General features: G+C 32.6%; 1 protein-coding gene across 2 annotated transcripts; it reads right to left on the bottom strand.

Annotated features, from left to right (window-relative positions):
• Positions 1-13,325: 13,325 nt before the first annotated feature.
• Positions 13,326-16,829, bottom strand: LOC107866048. 2 transcript variants are annotated; one of them, XR_001672761.2, is made up of 4 exons: positions 16,646-16,829; positions 14,771-14,904; positions 14,190-14,233; positions 13,326-13,708 (listed from the first exon to the last, which is right to left on the bottom strand). XR_001672761.2 is itself a non-coding variant. In XM_016712227.2 (3 exons), exons 2-3 carry the CDS (start codon positions 14,858-14,860, stop codon positions 13,775-13,777), a joined length of 549 nt encoding a protein of 182 aa, XP_016567713.2. In that variant the 5' UTR covers positions 14,861-14,904; positions 16,646-16,829; the 3' UTR covers positions 13,326-13,774. The 2 variants fall into 2 exon arrangements, 1 of the variants encoding a protein (XP_016567713.2); XM_016712227.2 differs by having other exon boundaries at positions 13,326-14,233.
• Between the last annotated feature and the right edge of the window lie 268 nt (positions 16,830-17,097).

Raw genomic sequence — 17,097 nt, 5'->3', positions numbered from 1 at the left:
TTTTATATTGACTTATACTTGCTTTAATTATTGTTGATATTGTGTTTGTTGGCCTTATGTGCTACTTATCGCTTATTTACCGCTTTGATATTGATTGAACTGTATTATATACTGTCTTCTCTTGCGCACCCCCTCTGAGTCTCTGAAATAGAATAGAAGGAATGCAGCGCATGCATCCTAATTTCTTTTTGAGATAGCCAGAGTGTTAAAGCACCTGGTGAAGGATTATAGTCACACATGTTAGGCGGGGTTCGGATCGACAATGAAAGCGGTGTTGCCCTGCTACCGACCAAGTTGTCCCTCCCTGGATCGAGTGTCCGCTCGGTTAAGTCAGTCTAGACACCTATCCCTATTAGGCTCAAACTTAAAATAACTGAAAACTCAGAATCTGGTTATCCCTATTAGGTGTCGCTTTATTTGCGTCATATGCATTTGACTTAGCGGAACTCGACACAGGGGTCGGGTCTATCTAGGACAGGTAACCTACTTTATAAAGACAAACATATGCATCCTACATGCTCTTTGCCATTTGTTTGGAAGATTATTTGTTTGTTGACCAGCTTTAGGCAAGTTTAAAATGCAAGAGATTAATTTATCCTCACATTTAGTGAATCATTTTTCAAAGAAAATTTTATTTTACATAGTTTTACCTTCTTCATGAACTACGAGGGTCTGATTCTCACATCTTAGTGTGATACGTAGGAAGTCCTTCCAAGATATGACCCTATCTTTTGAAAAATTATTCATAGATTTATTGGGGAATATTTTGAAAATATGATTACTTTCATAATTATTTTTCTAATTCTCAAGTCCAATTTTTTTTATTTTAATAGCCCTGAATCTTTAGGGATCATGAGGCTAAGGTTTTACAAAAATAAAAATAAAAATAATAATAATAATAATAATAAAATATATATTTCAATAGCCCAAAATCTTTAGGGATCATGGGCTAAGCTTTTACAAAATAAATAAAAATAGATAAATTTAACAACCCTAAATCTTTAAGGATCATGAGGCTAAGTTTTTACAATATATATATATATATATCTTAACAGCCCTGAACCTTTAGGGGTCTTGAGGCTGAATTTTGTACGACATATACTTCAAGAACTACGCACACCTGATTCTCATCTTAATGAGATACGTAGGTAGTCCTCCATAGATTCGGTGGTCTTGAAAAGAAAAATTTTGAACTCTGACACATTTATTTTCTCCAAAATCAAAATAGTGTTAAGGTGGTTGGCTTGTGGCTAAATTGGCAGCTCAACATTACAACACTAGGTTCAAAGAACAAACAAGATGACACACAATTATGGTCTAGGGTCGGATATGAGGTGGTGTAGACTGTTATAAATGAGAAGTACGAAAAACTGGCCTGAAAAGTGAGAAATTTGGAGTAAAATATGAAAAACATGCAAATATTGAGAGAGAAAAAGAGAATTCTCACAAGGATTTTTACATGTTTTAATGTTCACTTGCCTCTAACCTCCAAAACACCAAAGTTGGACTTGTACGAGAGTCATGGTCATCCTTTGACTCATCTAACAAGGTTTTGAAATCAATTATGAGAAGTAAGGGAAAAGAGAAACTGCTGACGATTTATTTTGGAGAGACTTTAATGGCGATAACTTCAGTATAGTTGGAAAAAATAGACGGTGTCGCAATGAGGGTGGAGACTCCATTAAGGCCAACATGCAAATCTGAGGCTAAAATACTAAGTTCGGCAATTTAGAAGTCAATCTTCACTCCTCACGATGAGGGATTTTTGGTAGTCTGTTTTATTTTTCTTGTTGCTATCCGAATTATTTTAGGGTTGTAGTTCGGGATTTATCTTGTCTTATTTCTTATTATCTTTGTTCAAATCTTTTTGTCTTTCTGTCAACAAAATGTGCGTCCCTTTATTTCTATTTTTATTTTTTTTAAATATTGTTTATTTGTCTTTCTTTTTCTTCATACAATTCTTTTATGGTGATTCTAATGATACGATATGCATGATGAATTCTTTTGAGATGTTTGTTGATTGAGTTAAAGCCTTACTTGAATGGATTGAAACAATCACTTTGTGAATCAAAACTGACTTGGTCATCAATGAGAAGGTCAATCTCAAACACTTTAAATGAGAGCGATCAAAAGATATATAGTCTCCATTGTCAGGCGAAGCAAAAAGAAGTTGGCTTAAAAACGCATGAGTCCTTTAATGGGAGGAATGTGAATATAACTGGACCTTTTTGTTTGAAAAGTGCATGAGAAGTAGTGACATACGTATTCAGTCAAGGTCCATATTGAAAAAATATATATGATCTTTATATTCACTCACAAATTGCATGTTAAGTGTTTACATTTTTAAGGATTGATATGACGAAGGCATTTCATTCTGCTATCCAAATGTTGTGCCATCCTTTGTTACCCCTTTTGAGCTTTAGTTTTCTTTTATTTCATACCCCTCTTTTAGAACCAAAATAGAGTTTGAAAAAATAAAAAGGTGTCAAGATAAATGAAGTCAGAAAAGTGTCAAGAAAAATGCAGTCAGAAAAATGTCAAGAAAAAATGAAGTAAAAAAAAATGTATCAAAAAGAAAATGTAGTCAGAAAAAAAATGACAAGAAAAGAAATGGACTTGAAAAAAAAAATCCCCAAAAGAGAAGAATCAAAGAAAAGAAAAAATGAGAGCCTAGGTTCATTTAAAAAAAAAAGAATGACTTGCCTGAACTACGTTTGACCTGATTCTTGCTATGACAAGATACGTAGGCAACCCTACTCTGGGTTTCGGTCCAACCAAAAGAAAATTCAAGTTACTCAAAATGAAATAAAACTGGGGCAAAAGTTTATTTCCTTAAAAGAGTCGATTCCAAAAGTTGTGTATTTTACCAAATGTTGAGTAAATTTTGAGCCCCATGCCGACCTTTCTTTATATCCCATTCTAAAAGCCAAGCTACAACCAAAGAAAGACCTTCAGATCAATCTTTGAGAATGTCAAGGCTAAACATGTTATGGGTGCATGATATTTCATATTTTGAGTGTTATTTTCTAAAAAAAATGAAAATGAGAGAGTCTTATTGGTGAAAACCCTTTTGGGAATCATAAGGCAACCGTGAGTTGTGAGATCAATAAAACTGAGAGTCTTTATAGGCACCATAAGACGACAATAAGTTGAAAAAGAAAAGAAAATGGGAGCGGCTTGTTGGCGAAAACCCATCGAGCTGTCACTAGCCTAAGGAGGATTATAATCTAGAGGGAATAAATTCAAGAATGGCTCCCTTTCAAATTCAATGAGTGGGCAAAAAGTGATAGTGATTAGTTTAGATAGATCAGGTTGTTTAATTCAAAATACATGTCATAATCACTAGAATCAGCTGCTACACCCAGATAAAATTTTCTTTTTGACATTTTTTTAAAAGAAAAGATGTTTATTGTCCTTTCCTATTCTTTTTGTTATTTTTATTTTATTTCTATTTTTATTTTTATTTTTTATTTTTGTGTCTTTGTGGTCAAAAGAAAATCACTATCGTCATCTTTCATGTATTTTTGAGTCAAAATTTTATCAAGATAAGTGAGGAAGGACTTCAAAACTTGCTACCAACTCCTTTAGTTGTGCAAAGCAAGACAAAAGACCAACACACAAAGATAACATGTTTCAAAAATAAAGTAAAGTACTCGAGAATGCTTGTCATTTGACAGTTTTTAGACTCATAAAAGTATAAAAGGTGTATTTGAAGTTGAATCCCGAGACATCATGCAAGAGAAATATGATTTGAGTCAAAATATTTTAGTAGTCGAAATTTGGAGTCAATACTACAACAAGTCAACAATACCTATCAATGATTTGCAATGGAGCTGGGCATGACAAGTGCAAGAGATTGTCTCAATTGCCAAATGCCACAAATCAACCACCGTGTTTTAAAATTAAAAATTTTCTTAAAACATGTTACCTTCAGATCAAGGGCTCCAAAGCCTAAATATTAAAAGATGCAATTCCTTGCTTTTGCAAATGCAAGAGGCGATATTGCTAAACATTTTTAATAATCACAATTATGGTGAAAACTCATCATCATTTACCCCTAGGAGACACACTTCCTTGTCTGGGTATTTCAGTTTTCATTTGTTAGGTGACGCACTTCCTAACTTGAACATTCACTCCTAGAAGACGCACTTTCTAGTCGAGCCATTTCATTTGACCCCCAGAAGACGCACTTCTTAGTCAGGGCATGTCAGTTTTTATTTGTTAGGTAACACACTTTCTAACTTGAACATTCACTCCTAGAAGACGCACTTTCTAGTCGAGTCATTTCATTTGACCCTTAGGAGACGCACTTCCTAGTCAGAGTATGTCAGTTTTTATTTGTTAGGTAACACACTTCCTAACTTGAACATTCACTCCTAGAATACGCACTTTCTAGTCGACTCATTTCATTTAACCCCTAGGAGACGCACTTCCTAGTCAGGGTACGTCAGTTTTTATTTGTTATGTAACGCACTTCCTAACTTGAACATTCACTCCTAGAAAATGCACTTTCTAGTCGATTCATTTCATTTGACCCCTAGGAGACGCACTTCCTAGTCAGGGTATGTCAGTTTTCATTTGTTATGTAACACACTTTCTAACTTGAACATTCACTCCTAGAAGATGCACTTTCTAGTCGAGTCATTTCATTTGACCCCTAGGAGACGCACTTCCTAGCCAGGGTATGTTAGTTTTTATTTGTTAGGTAACGCACTTCCTAACTTGAACATTCACTCCTAGAAGACGCACTTTCTGGTCGAGTCATTTCATTTGACCCCTAGGAGACGCACTTCCTAGTTAGGGTATGTCAATTTTCATTTGTTATGTAACGCACTTCCTAACTTGAAATTTCACTCCTAGAAGATGCACTTTCTAGTTGAGCCATTTCATTTAATCCCTAGGAGACGCACTTCTTAGTCAGGGTATGTCAATTTTCATGTGTTAGGTAACACGCTTCCTAACTTGAACATTCGCTCCTAGAAGACGCATTTTTTAGTTGAGTCATTTCATTTAACCCCTAGGAGACGCACTTTCTTGTCTGGGTAATTTAAGTTTCATGTGTTAGGAGATGCACTTCCTAATTTTGGTCATCAGTTTTACTCTGATGAGACATATTTCTTTAGCAAATCTTTGATTCACACTCTTTACTGTACTTTTCAAAAGTTGTGATCTGATGACACTCGCAAAATTTACTAATGCAAACTGGGGCAAAATTTTATTTGTATTTACTGAAATTTATTTTATACACAGGACCCTCCTGAACAATGGAACAGGATCCTCCTGAAGAATAAGAATTTATTTTGTGCTCAGGACCCTCCTGAAGAATGGGATAGGACTCTCCTGAAGAATGGGAATCTATTTTGTGCTCTGGACCCTCCTGAAGAATGAGAATTAATTTTATGCTCAGGACCCTCCTGAAGAATGGGACAGGACCCTCCTGAAGAATGGAAATTTATTTTCTTCTCAGGACCTTCCTGAAGAATGGGACAGGACCCTCCTGAAGAATGAAAATTTATTTTATGCTCAGAACCCTCCTAAAGAATGGGACAGGACCCTCTTGAATAATTAGAATTTATTTTATGCTCAGGACCCTCCTGAAGAATGGGACAGGACCCTCATAAAGAATGGAAATTTATTTTATGCTCAAGTCCTTCCTGAAGAATGAGAATTTATTTTGTGCTCAGGACCCTCCTAAAGAATGGGACAGGACCCTCCTGAAGAATGAGAATTTATTTTCTGCTCAGAACCCTCCTGAAGAATGGGAATTTATTTTATGCTCAGGACCTTCTTGAAGAATGGGACAGGACCCTCCTGAAGAATGGGCATTTATTTTCTTCTCAAGACCAACCTGAAAAATGGGACAGGACCCTCCTGAAGAATGAAAATTTATTTTGTGCTCAGAATCCTCCTAAAGAATGGGACAGGACCCTCTTGAAGAATGGGAATTTATTTTATGCTCAGGACCCTCCTAAAGAATGAGACAGAACCCTCCTGAAGAATAGAAATTTATTTATGCTCAGGACCCTCCTGAAGAATGGTACAGTACCCTCCTGAAGAATGGAAATTTATTTTATGCTCAGGACCCTCCTGAAGAATGGGACAGGACCCTCCTGAAGAATGAGAATTTATTTTACGCTCAGGATCCTCCTGAAGAATGGGACAAGACCCTCCTGAAGAATGAAAATTTATTTTTATGCTCAGGACCCACCTGAAGAATGGGATGTTATTTTTCTATTTCACCTTTTATGTTGAGTTCAGGAACATATTTGAACAATTCGAAATAGAAAGTCCAGGAGCTCGCCTGAAGAGCAGGGTGAATAAACAATAAAGTCCAGGAGCCAGCCTCAAAAATAGGGTGAAGAAATTGTAAGTCAAGGAGCCCGCCTGAAGAATAGGGTGAACATTATCAGTTGCAAGTCAGGAGCCCGCCTGAAGAATCGGGTGAAGATTTTCAAATCCAAGACAAAAGAAAAGCTGAAGAATAAATCAATTGTCAAGTTCCCCTCTAATACCAACGAGGAGGAATATTCCGTGTATCAAATTCAACTCAGAATAACGACTATCTCACCGTTTGAGAAGTCATGAAGATTCAAGTCAAGATTCCAAAAAAGCTGAGCAATAGATAGGATCTTTCACTTGTATCTTCATTTTCATTTTTTATTTTTTATTGTTTATTTAGATATAAAAAGCAGAAGTCGCAAACCGAAGACTCGATGGAACCTGACTCGAACTCTAACTTATTGTCTCACTATTTTACCTCATTGAACTACATGTGACCTGATTCCCTTATAATCCGGGATATGTAGGCGGTCCAAAACCAGGACTCGGTCACATATTTTATTTTATTTTATTTTATTTTATTTTATCTTTACTTTTTGAATAATTGGAGGATCAAAAATCACCTCTTTGTCTACTTTTTTGTATGAAAACTCTTCGAGATTTCACACAAAGAGGGGCAAAATGTAGACACGTAATTTTTTACCCTCCTGAATTTAATATAGATATTTTTGGGTATTAAATATTTATATTTGGTCCGATATTATTTTAACTCTTATTTTATTTTAATAATTTTAGTTGAAAACAAACAAATAAAGTTACATTTTTGAGATATTTTTATTTTTATTTTTTTTATAAAAAAGAAATTCAAAAATATTTTTTCCTTTTAATTTTAATAAATAAGCAAGTAATTTAAATATTTTTTACTATATTTTATTTTAGGATAATTATAAAGTTTTCTTGCATTTTCTATTTATATAAAAAAAATTATTTATTATTATTTTTATCTTGTCTTTTCTTAAAAAAAAAATTAATAAAAAGAAAGAAATCTTATCCTAAAAACTACCTCAACCACCCCCTAATTTCCCTCAACTCCCTCAACTTCCCACCCTATACCCCTATATATTACATACCCACACACACGAACAAAAAAAAAAAAAATAGGGGAGAGAAAACAAAAAAAACAAACATTAGCATACACATGACACACACAAACTAAACACTAAGAAAAATGAGGGAAAGGTAAAAAGGAGAAAACAAAAGGAGAATAAAAAAAACAAAAGAGAAGAGTGAGAAAAGTAAAGAGAGAAAATCAAAGAAGAAAAACTAGAGAAAAAGACATGCGGAGAAAAGACCGTCGAGTTGAAGTCGAATTTTCGTTTGAGTTTTTGGCGGCGATACTTCTTTATTCGATATAATTTATCAAACAAGTTCTTGTCAAATCCGTATTACTTATTTTTATACGTTTCGTTTTGAATTGAAATATGAATGAAGTTATTTCAAGGATTGTTTTATATTATTTAGTATGTTTAATTTACGATTTTTATATAGTTCATGCTTTATGTCTTTATATGTAATTCATTTGTTGTTTATAAAATAACGTTAATTAGATTAGTTTTGAATTTTAAATGAGATTTTTTTTATTAGTTTTAAAAAAATATAACATTTAATTTGGTTGTTATGCGATTAATATAATTATGTTGAAAAATAGAACTTAAGAATCATACATGCACATGCAAAAAAAAAAAAAAATTAATAAGGAAAACAAAAATGCAGTGTGTACACACATAATAATCATGCATATGTACATACAAAAGGAAACAATTAGAAAGATAGGAGAGGAAGAGCAAAACTTTTTAAAAAAAAAAAAACAAAAAACGTGGACAACATTTATTTTTTTTTAAGAAAAGAAATTGCATGATTATATAATTCCTTTTTATGTTAATTTTGTTATCGTAAGTTTGTTAAATGTAATATGTGGTCTTTTTTTTTTCTTTTCTTCTTTTAGTTAACTTCGTAATGATAGTTTTGTTAAATGAGATTTTATTAATTAACTATGTTATGGATTATGTTAATTTGACTTTTAAGTAATTTTGTTAAGTTTATGTATCAACAATTTGTTCGTGAGAGTGAGATGAATCCTTTTCATTTAGAAAGATTAAAATATATATTTGTAATTAATTTAAAAATAAACAAATTATATGTGAGGGAACGAGGCGAGTTGCGGATTAATTCAAAACTCATTGCAAATCTAAAATAAAAAGCAAAAGGAGAGGATAAAACGAATAGAAAAATTGTTATGATTTTTAAAGAAAAGATTAAGTTTAGATGTCTTGAATTCATAATAGACTAACCAATGCTTCAACGCTAGGCAAACTTTAGATACGTTTAAAATATTCATCTCAATTAAGAATGCAGTGTACGCATCTTTCTGAGACATTTAAAAATGCAAGGATGTAATAATGCACCTTGACAAATATTTTTCTAAAATTAATTTTCACCGATTTAATACAAGAGTTATAGACAGCTATTAGACATTAAAAATGAGCGAATTTAGGCCTTGACATAATTATCAAAATAGTTTTAGACAAGATAAGTCAATAAAAGCGACCGTATTAGAACCACGGGACTCGAGGGATGCCTCACACCTTCCCCTCGGTCAACAAAATTCCTTATCCGATTTTCTAGTTTCGCAGACCAAAATAAAAGAGTCATTTTCTTTTGATTAGGGATTCAAAAAGGTGACTTGGAACACCAAAACTCAATTCCAAGTGGCGACTCTGTTAATAAACTAATCCCTATTCAATATCATTACTTTAATTGGAAAAATCTTTCGATTCGGCCCTCGAGCGAAAAAGGGGTGTGACATCTCTGGCGATTCTACTGGGGAATAATAAGAATTCGAGCTTTTTATATTGACTTATACTTGCTTTAATTATTGTTGATATTGTGTTTGTTGGCCTTATGTGCTACTTATCGCTTATTTACCGCTTTGATATTGATTGAACTGTATTATATACTGTCTTCTCTTGCGCACCCCCTCTGAGTCTCTGAAATAGAATAGAAGGAATGCAGCGCATGCATCCTAATTTCTTTTTGAGATAGCCAGAGTGTTAAAGCACCTGGTGAAGGATTATAGTCACACATGTTAGGCGGGGTTCGGATCGACAATGAAAGCGGTGTTGCCCTGCTACCGACCAAATTGTCCCTCCCTGGATCGAGGGGTGCCTCACACCTTCCCCTCGGTCAACAGAATTCCTTACCCGATTTTCTATTTTCGCAGACCAAAATAAAAGAGTCATTTCCTTTTGATTAGGGATTCAAAAAGGTGACTTGGAACACCAAAACTCAATTCCAAGTGACGACTCTGTTAATAAACTAATCCCTATTTAATATCGTTAATTTAATTGGAAAAACCCTTCGACTCCCTCGAGCGAAAAAGGGGTGTGACAAGTGAAGCTTCATAGCTTGCAACAAGACACAACCTTTTATAATCATTTTGAGTTTACAGAGAATCACCACTGCATCCTCAAAATAACGTTTGTATGTCACATCGATGTATGTTTGAACAAGCAATTAACAATGGTGTATTGGTATTCTTGATCCTTTTTTTGTTTTGATTTCTTCCGAAGATAGCAAAATATAACATCTACATGCTGCTCAAAATAACAAAATAAATAAGTTAGTGATCTCCATAAATTCAACTCTCATTAAAAATTCATTTGGCAAATAAAATTTGAGATTAACAGTTATCTTCTTTATGTATATGTTATGTATAAGAATGTATATGTATCAGAAACTGTTTATTGTAGATGTAAGTAATATTTTTTGTAATACCTGATCGTTCCACCAAGTGTTGGGCTGAGACATTGTGTAAAATTAGTTCTTTGAAGCTGGTTGTGCAACAATAAAATTCAACAAATCAAAATTAAGTCCTGATTTATTAGCTCTGTAGTGGTTGTCCTTCAATTTCTTACATGAGTATAATGAAATGATATAAATCTTCAAGATTTTAAAATTATAAAATAATAATGAAAAAAGTAAAAATATCTTACTTCTTTTCATGGTACTTTAATAATCCTTCGACAATACAACCACAGTACTGTTCGATTAGTCCGGTCGGCCTATCATAGAAAATAAGATAACCATCAAACGGATGCTTTCGAGAAAAATCAACTTTTGCAGATTCTTTGCCTTTACAACTTGAACCAAATTCAGTTGTAAATGATGACATGAATATTTTAGTTCGCTTCTTGCTCCTTGGTGCACATGTTTTAATAGCATCTTGTTTACCCAAGTCTGCTTCAGGAAGAACTGATGAAAATCGACTATCATGGATGTGACATTCACTGTTGTTAATTTCTTTGGGACTAACAGACTTTATTTCCATGACAACGACTGATGTGAAAATTTCAGCTATAATGTTATCTATCGATTCCTAAAACGCATCAGTTGAAATTTCATTGGTAGACTCATGAAAAAGTAAAATTATTAGATATAAATTAAGTGTGACATATGACATATATAGTGTAATACATCGTTAACATTATATCTATGTGGCTGAATTTATAAGAAAGAACCCATACAATTTGAAGAAACTTCTACGTATCATAATATGTAATATTGGTCTGATACATTTCATAAAACATTAAACTTGGTGTATATAATGTATCAAGTAAATTGTATAACATGCATAACCTTCTTGTACACAATTATATTCCTAATTAATAACATATATATTCCACACCTCGTGTGTTATCCGTACCTGCGGTTCATTTGAAACTTCAACATTGTCTATTTGTAAGAATGGATCGAAAAAATTGACTTTCTGTGAAAGATCGTCTGAATTTACTGCCATTCCAACGACTGATGTGTACATGCCATCTATGATATTATCTATCGATTCCTGAAATGCATCAGACGATATCTCAGTGTTGGACACCTGGAAAATGCAAATTGTTAGATACAGCTACCAACTGATATAACATTATACTAACATTAATTGGATCAAAGAGATCCCATATGAAATATATATTGTAATAAATTTTTTAAATTATTTTTGTGTCGGAATTTAACCAAAAAACACCCATATTATGAAAAAAATGGTATGTATCATAAATAAATATAATATGTCTGATACAATATATATAGTCCGAATTTTTTTTTATATAATGTATCAAATAAATTAACTATTATGCATAACCTCTTTTAGAAAAGGATATTCCTAATTAACATATAATCCACAAACGTGTGTTATATATACCTGCGGTTTATTTCGAACTTCAATATTGTCTCTTGCTAAAATAAGATCAGAGAGATTTTCTTTCTGTAAAAGCTCATCAGGGAAACTTTCTTTCTGTAAAAGATCATTAGACTGTATTGCAATAACTGGTGAGAAAATCTCAGCTATGGTGTTATCCGTGAAATGTTAAAACGCAACATTCTTAACCTCAGTTTCACTCTCCTAAATTATGAAATTGGTTAGATACAGTTGACAAAAAATTTAAAAATTAGTTAAATGTTAAAGAACCTGTAAGACTTATATAGGTTGAAATAATAACATTGTCAAGAAAGAATTGGCAAATATAGCAATCTTTTTGCATTGAATGTATTAGTTGTACTACATATAATGCAAAATCTAATTAACATAATGATTTTCCACATTAATAACATACACTCGATATAATAGTTTTTTATCAGTACCTTTTCTACATTTTGAACTTCAAAATTGTCTCCCTCGAAATAACTGGATCATCAAAATTGAATTTCAGAGAAGATCAGTTGATGATTTTTCATCCCGCTTGTGATCTTCAGTAGATACAACATTTCCATCATCATTCTGAAACACAAAAATTTTATTACATTATAAAAATAATAAACGATACACATTTTTAACATTTCTACTACTTTACTTTTTCTGGTATATCCTTTGAATTTTCTTTTGGAGTTTTCAAATCATCATCTGTCTCATTTTTTTCACATCTATCGATATCAATTGAAACCTGAAAAACATATAATTTTTAAAAAGATAAATATATATAAAATTTAATAAAATTTGATGTGATTATATTAAAAGTTACTTTTTGTGGAGCATCATGCTTCTCCTTCACAGCTAACATCATCTCTTCATGTTGTTTTTTCATTTCTTCATGATGTTTTTTCATTAATGCTTCAATATCATCAAATCTTTAGTCAACAGGCATAAGTTTAACAGAATAAATTAGATATGTCAAGATAACCAATTTTAAAAATAAAAATTCATGTTGCACTTACATGTCTTGACTTATCAATTGCATTCATATCAACTTTCAGCAAAATTTGCTCATGATTGATTCAGTGTGGACACACGCACACTTTCGACAACTGGTGGTGTCTGTTCGCCGAAATCCATTAAAGATGATTCATGTGGAGCTTCTTCATTGATTGGCCAGCATTTGAGTTTGATGTGACAGAAGGTGATTTATTGACTTCTTTATTAGAGGGGTGGGCTTTAATATTTTCTTGACCTGTCACCGATTCTTTTCGCTCAGCGTCTATCTTTCTTCTTTTTGAAGGCGGTGTCAATGATCTATCAGACCTAACCTTTAACTTAGTTAACAGTTCGGGCAGTGATGGTTTAGTAAAATCATCAAAATCGTCCAAAGGTAATGAATCAACTGTCATTTTAGCTTTCTGACCAACTTTTGTCTGCTGTCTACATCCACATGCAAAGTTGAATTGATAGAATCTTTCAAATTCATTCCAGGATGATTTGGCAATTGAAGACATTTCATCTCATCAACTGTAGAACTTATGTTGGTATACACATACTATAATTAAGATTGAAAAACACAACAAATTCAGTTAAATGAATGTAATGGCAATAATGTATCAATATTCTACATAACATCTAGTGATATACTATAAAATGTACAGTTATGTATCAAAATTTATCGTATGAGTACTCTAATGTATCATATAACAGTGAAAAAAATTATTTTGTTGTCGTAATTGATATAAAAGTTGTCTGATCAACAAATATATTATAGTATGAACGAATTACATGCTTCATCATATATTTACAAGAAAATATATATTAGAAATATAAAAGAAAATTTCATGTGTGCAACATAAAATACAAAAAGAGATTAAAAATAACTAGAAATTACCTAGCTAAATATTTCATTCATGAACTTCTCGAATTTAGGCTTTATTCCAACAACAAACTAGTTACATATCCCCGAGATACGATTATCAATATGGAAAGCAATGTCTTTATCTACTTCAGAACAACATTCGTAGATCCAGACGTTGAGAACATGTGGCATTTCTCCTAAACAATAAAGCTGCTTTTAAACAAAAAAGTCTTGTCTCAATGAGTTCATCAACTAGTTGAAAGCAATCTTTCCCCACTGATATTGTTCATATCGACCATCCTCGACCTTATTGAATTCTATAAAATTAACAGCTGCATCATCAGTTTCAGATAACAAAAACGTATGAATGAAAAATAATATGGTCATTCGCAATGCATCCTGATCATTGTCAAAATTTTCCATCTTATACCGTTCAACAAATTTTTTTTGGAGATTCTATTTTTTGCCTTTGAAAAATACTTTGTCATTAACACAGAGCCACCTGAAACCGGATACTGAAAGTCCTCAATGTTTGAGGTGCAATTCAGACCACTAATGAGATCAAATTCAAATATAGAAAATTTCAAAGCCGTTTTCTTGACATAAACATGAAATTCATTTGGGTTATCTCGTTTACACTCAATCATCAACAAACATTTGGTTATTTGACCTTGAAAATTTGATTTAGGCATATCAACAAACGCACCAAAGCATATCTCCTTAAACATATTGAGCACATTTTTACCCATAAAGTACTCAACATCGGTCACAAAATTACGGTTGCACGAAATGCCAAACCTCGGTGGATAATGTAAAACAGTTTTGATCACGTATTTCATCCCCTGCATTAAGAAACAGTGATGTATCATAATGCATTCACTGACCTTATGTACATAAGTAATGTATCAGATTAACAATTAGCTTTAACATTTGTTACATATTGTATTATGATACATAACTATAACATATGTAGCAGACATCCTGATAAAATTCTTACTTATGTATTAGGGTATATCAGATATCCTGATAAAATTCTTACTTAGTGCTAAACAGTGATGTATCATAACGCATTCACTGACCATATGTACATAAGTAATGTATCAGATTAACAATTAGCTTTAATATTTGTTACATATTGTATTATGATACATAACTATAACATATGTATCAGATATCCTGATAAAATTCTTACTTTTGTATCATAATAAGAAAATTTGTGATGTATCATATCGCACGCACAAACAGTATTTTCATCGTTATGTATCAGACTAATTGGTAACACTAACATTTGTTAATAACAATAACTTGTTTTGGAGAAATTTGTCAATCAAATACATAAATAACATACCTTTGGTAATGGTTCTTTTTTCACAACATACCTCTGGTAATGGTTCTCTTTTCACAACTTCCTTTTTTTTTTCCCTTTGAAATAGCAACAGCAGGCTTCTTCCCTTTAGCACTAGCAGCATCCCGTAACTTCTTCATGATTGTTGGATCGTTCTGATACTTAGATCTATTTTCACGAAAATCACTGTCTTTATAATCGAAGTTACCAGGAACAAACCCAGATATATGAATTTCATTAGAAGTTGACTGAAATTAAGTAAGCTCCAAACTAAAAGATGGTCCTGACTCCATTAATAATAATATAATGTTTAAAGAATATAAAATTGAAAAAGGATTTGTTCAATTTCTAAACTAATAAACAAAATCATCAACTAGAAACAAACTAACCTCCAATTAATTTTGATAATTAAGTTAATGGAGTAATTGTAATGGAGGATAACGGTTGTTGCTTCAAGATCAGATTTTGATATAATCTTCGCAAGTAATGTCGTGATTTTAGGCTACAAAACAGTAGTTGGGTATTGTGTTGAGTTGTAGGTTGCAATGTATCAGCAAAAGCGCGTGTGTTGAGTCTTAGAAGGGATTTTTGTAATATATTTAATAGGATGGTATTTAAATTAATATAAAAAATTAAGGTGTTGACTTATGTAATTTTTCCAATTATAAACGCCAAGTCAATTACCTATTTTTTTTTGGTTTGATGTAAATATTGGGTATATAAGCGTTTTCTGGCCCAACTCCTCTACTTGGCTTTGATGAAAATGAAAAGATACCAGGACCAGCCCACCTCACATTGAAATCACTAGTCAGACAGAGATGTACATCCTTTTGTTTTTCCAGATGTTCTAGTGTCTCGCAATCATTTGGTACAATGTCACCCTTTAATTTTGAGAGAAATTTGTGAAAACATGTGACCTCAATCGAAATCACACATAGGATGTAAGCCTCGTAAACTAAGCCCCACATGAGCTTCAAGGCATTTTGCTAGTGTCCATTCCAGAACTGTCGTTTACAATACTAGTTACAAAGGAGAAATATATGTCCATAATGTTTAACCTGTGCCATAATGTTTGCTTAGGTTAAGATGAGCGGATCAACTTGAGCTAAACTGTTGGGTCTTACATCACAACTTACCTACCTAGCACAATTTTATTTATTTATTTATTTGTGTGTGTGGTGTGTTTGTGGGGAGGGTTATTGATACGTTTGTGCAGTCCAAATTGGGTAATATGTGATACGATTTGTTAAACGCCAATTTGGACTAAATGTGCAGTCCAAATTGGTCAGCTTTAGATTGAACTAACTTGTTAGTTTCTATACCCAAAAGTAGAACATTTTCTTCTTGGTTCTTGTGGTAAATTTTATAAAACTGTCAATATTTATGATTCAATCTCATAAAAATTATGATTACAGGTATGTGTTAGGTATCAAGCCGTTAAAGGGAAGAGGTTGCTCAACGGGCAATTTCTGGCCATGCTTGAATTTTACGGAGATGAGGTCAATTAAAAGAACATTACAGTCTACAAATGTCTCTCTAATATTTCTAAATAATTACTGTAATTATTAATTTTATTGGTGCAACTTACTTACATATATAAACAACAAAGTGTATATATGAAATAATAAGTCAATAAATCTTTTAAGCTAGCAGCTATCGAATACATGCTATCTCTCACCAGCATACGTATCAAGTGACTCTGTAAATTAATATTTTTTAGTATAACATGTGATGTTTTAAACAAAATTGGCAGGTGATAGCATCTATATTGGCAAGTGGAGTTGGCGCCAGTTTTGAACTAAAAAATTTCAAAGACGAATCACTAGACATAATTAAATGGAAAAAGTGAACTAATAAGTCTAGAATTTATGGAGAAGAGGAACAAGTTTTTTGAAATAGGAATTATTACCACTGGAATTCTGCTTGCTGGTTTTACTATCATGGCTACACTCACTGTTCTTAATTCTGCCAAACGTGCTGGAAAAAAGTGTTGGGTTTTAATTGAAAGTGAATCGAAAATGGAGGAAAAAGTGAAGTGTGTATTCAATTTATAGAAGAAATGTTCTCCCACCAATGTGAGAGGAAGGAAAATCCTTGTGCTTAAGTATAGAAGCACTCCTTCATGTGGATAGTGCAGCAAGAAGAAGATAAGCCTCACATCGTCGTCATCGCTCGCTCGGCTTTGGATCTGAAAAATGATCGAGAGATCATCTTTTGGAAAAAATTCATTTGGAACTTGAGAGTTATTGAGTTTTTAATCCAAAATTTCTATACGAAAATATTTTTCATTTGCGGACGCACACGAGCATGTTCCCAGGTATATGCACGAAATTTTGAATTGAAAAGTATCTTCTTCTTCAT

The sequence above is a fragment of the Capsicum annuum genome, chromosome 3 (genome assembly GCF_002878395.1).
Source record: "Capsicum annuum cultivar UCD-10X-F1 chromosome 3, UCD10Xv1.1, whole genome shotgun sequence".
Taxonomy (NCBI): domain Eukaryota; kingdom Viridiplantae; phylum Streptophyta; class Magnoliopsida; order Solanales; family Solanaceae; genus Capsicum; species Capsicum annuum.
This window is presented reverse-complemented; position numbering and strand designations above follow the sequence as displayed.

Coding starts and splice junctions, on each gene's coding strand:
- LOC107866048 (XM_016712227.2), bottom strand. CDS start 14,860: ATGCTGCTAGTGCTAAAGGGAAGAAGCCTGCTGTTGCTATTTCAAAGG. Junction 14,234..14,770: donor AAAGAGAACCATTACCAGAG/GTATGTTGTGAA, acceptor TTCTTAATGCAG/GGGATGAAATACGTGATCAA.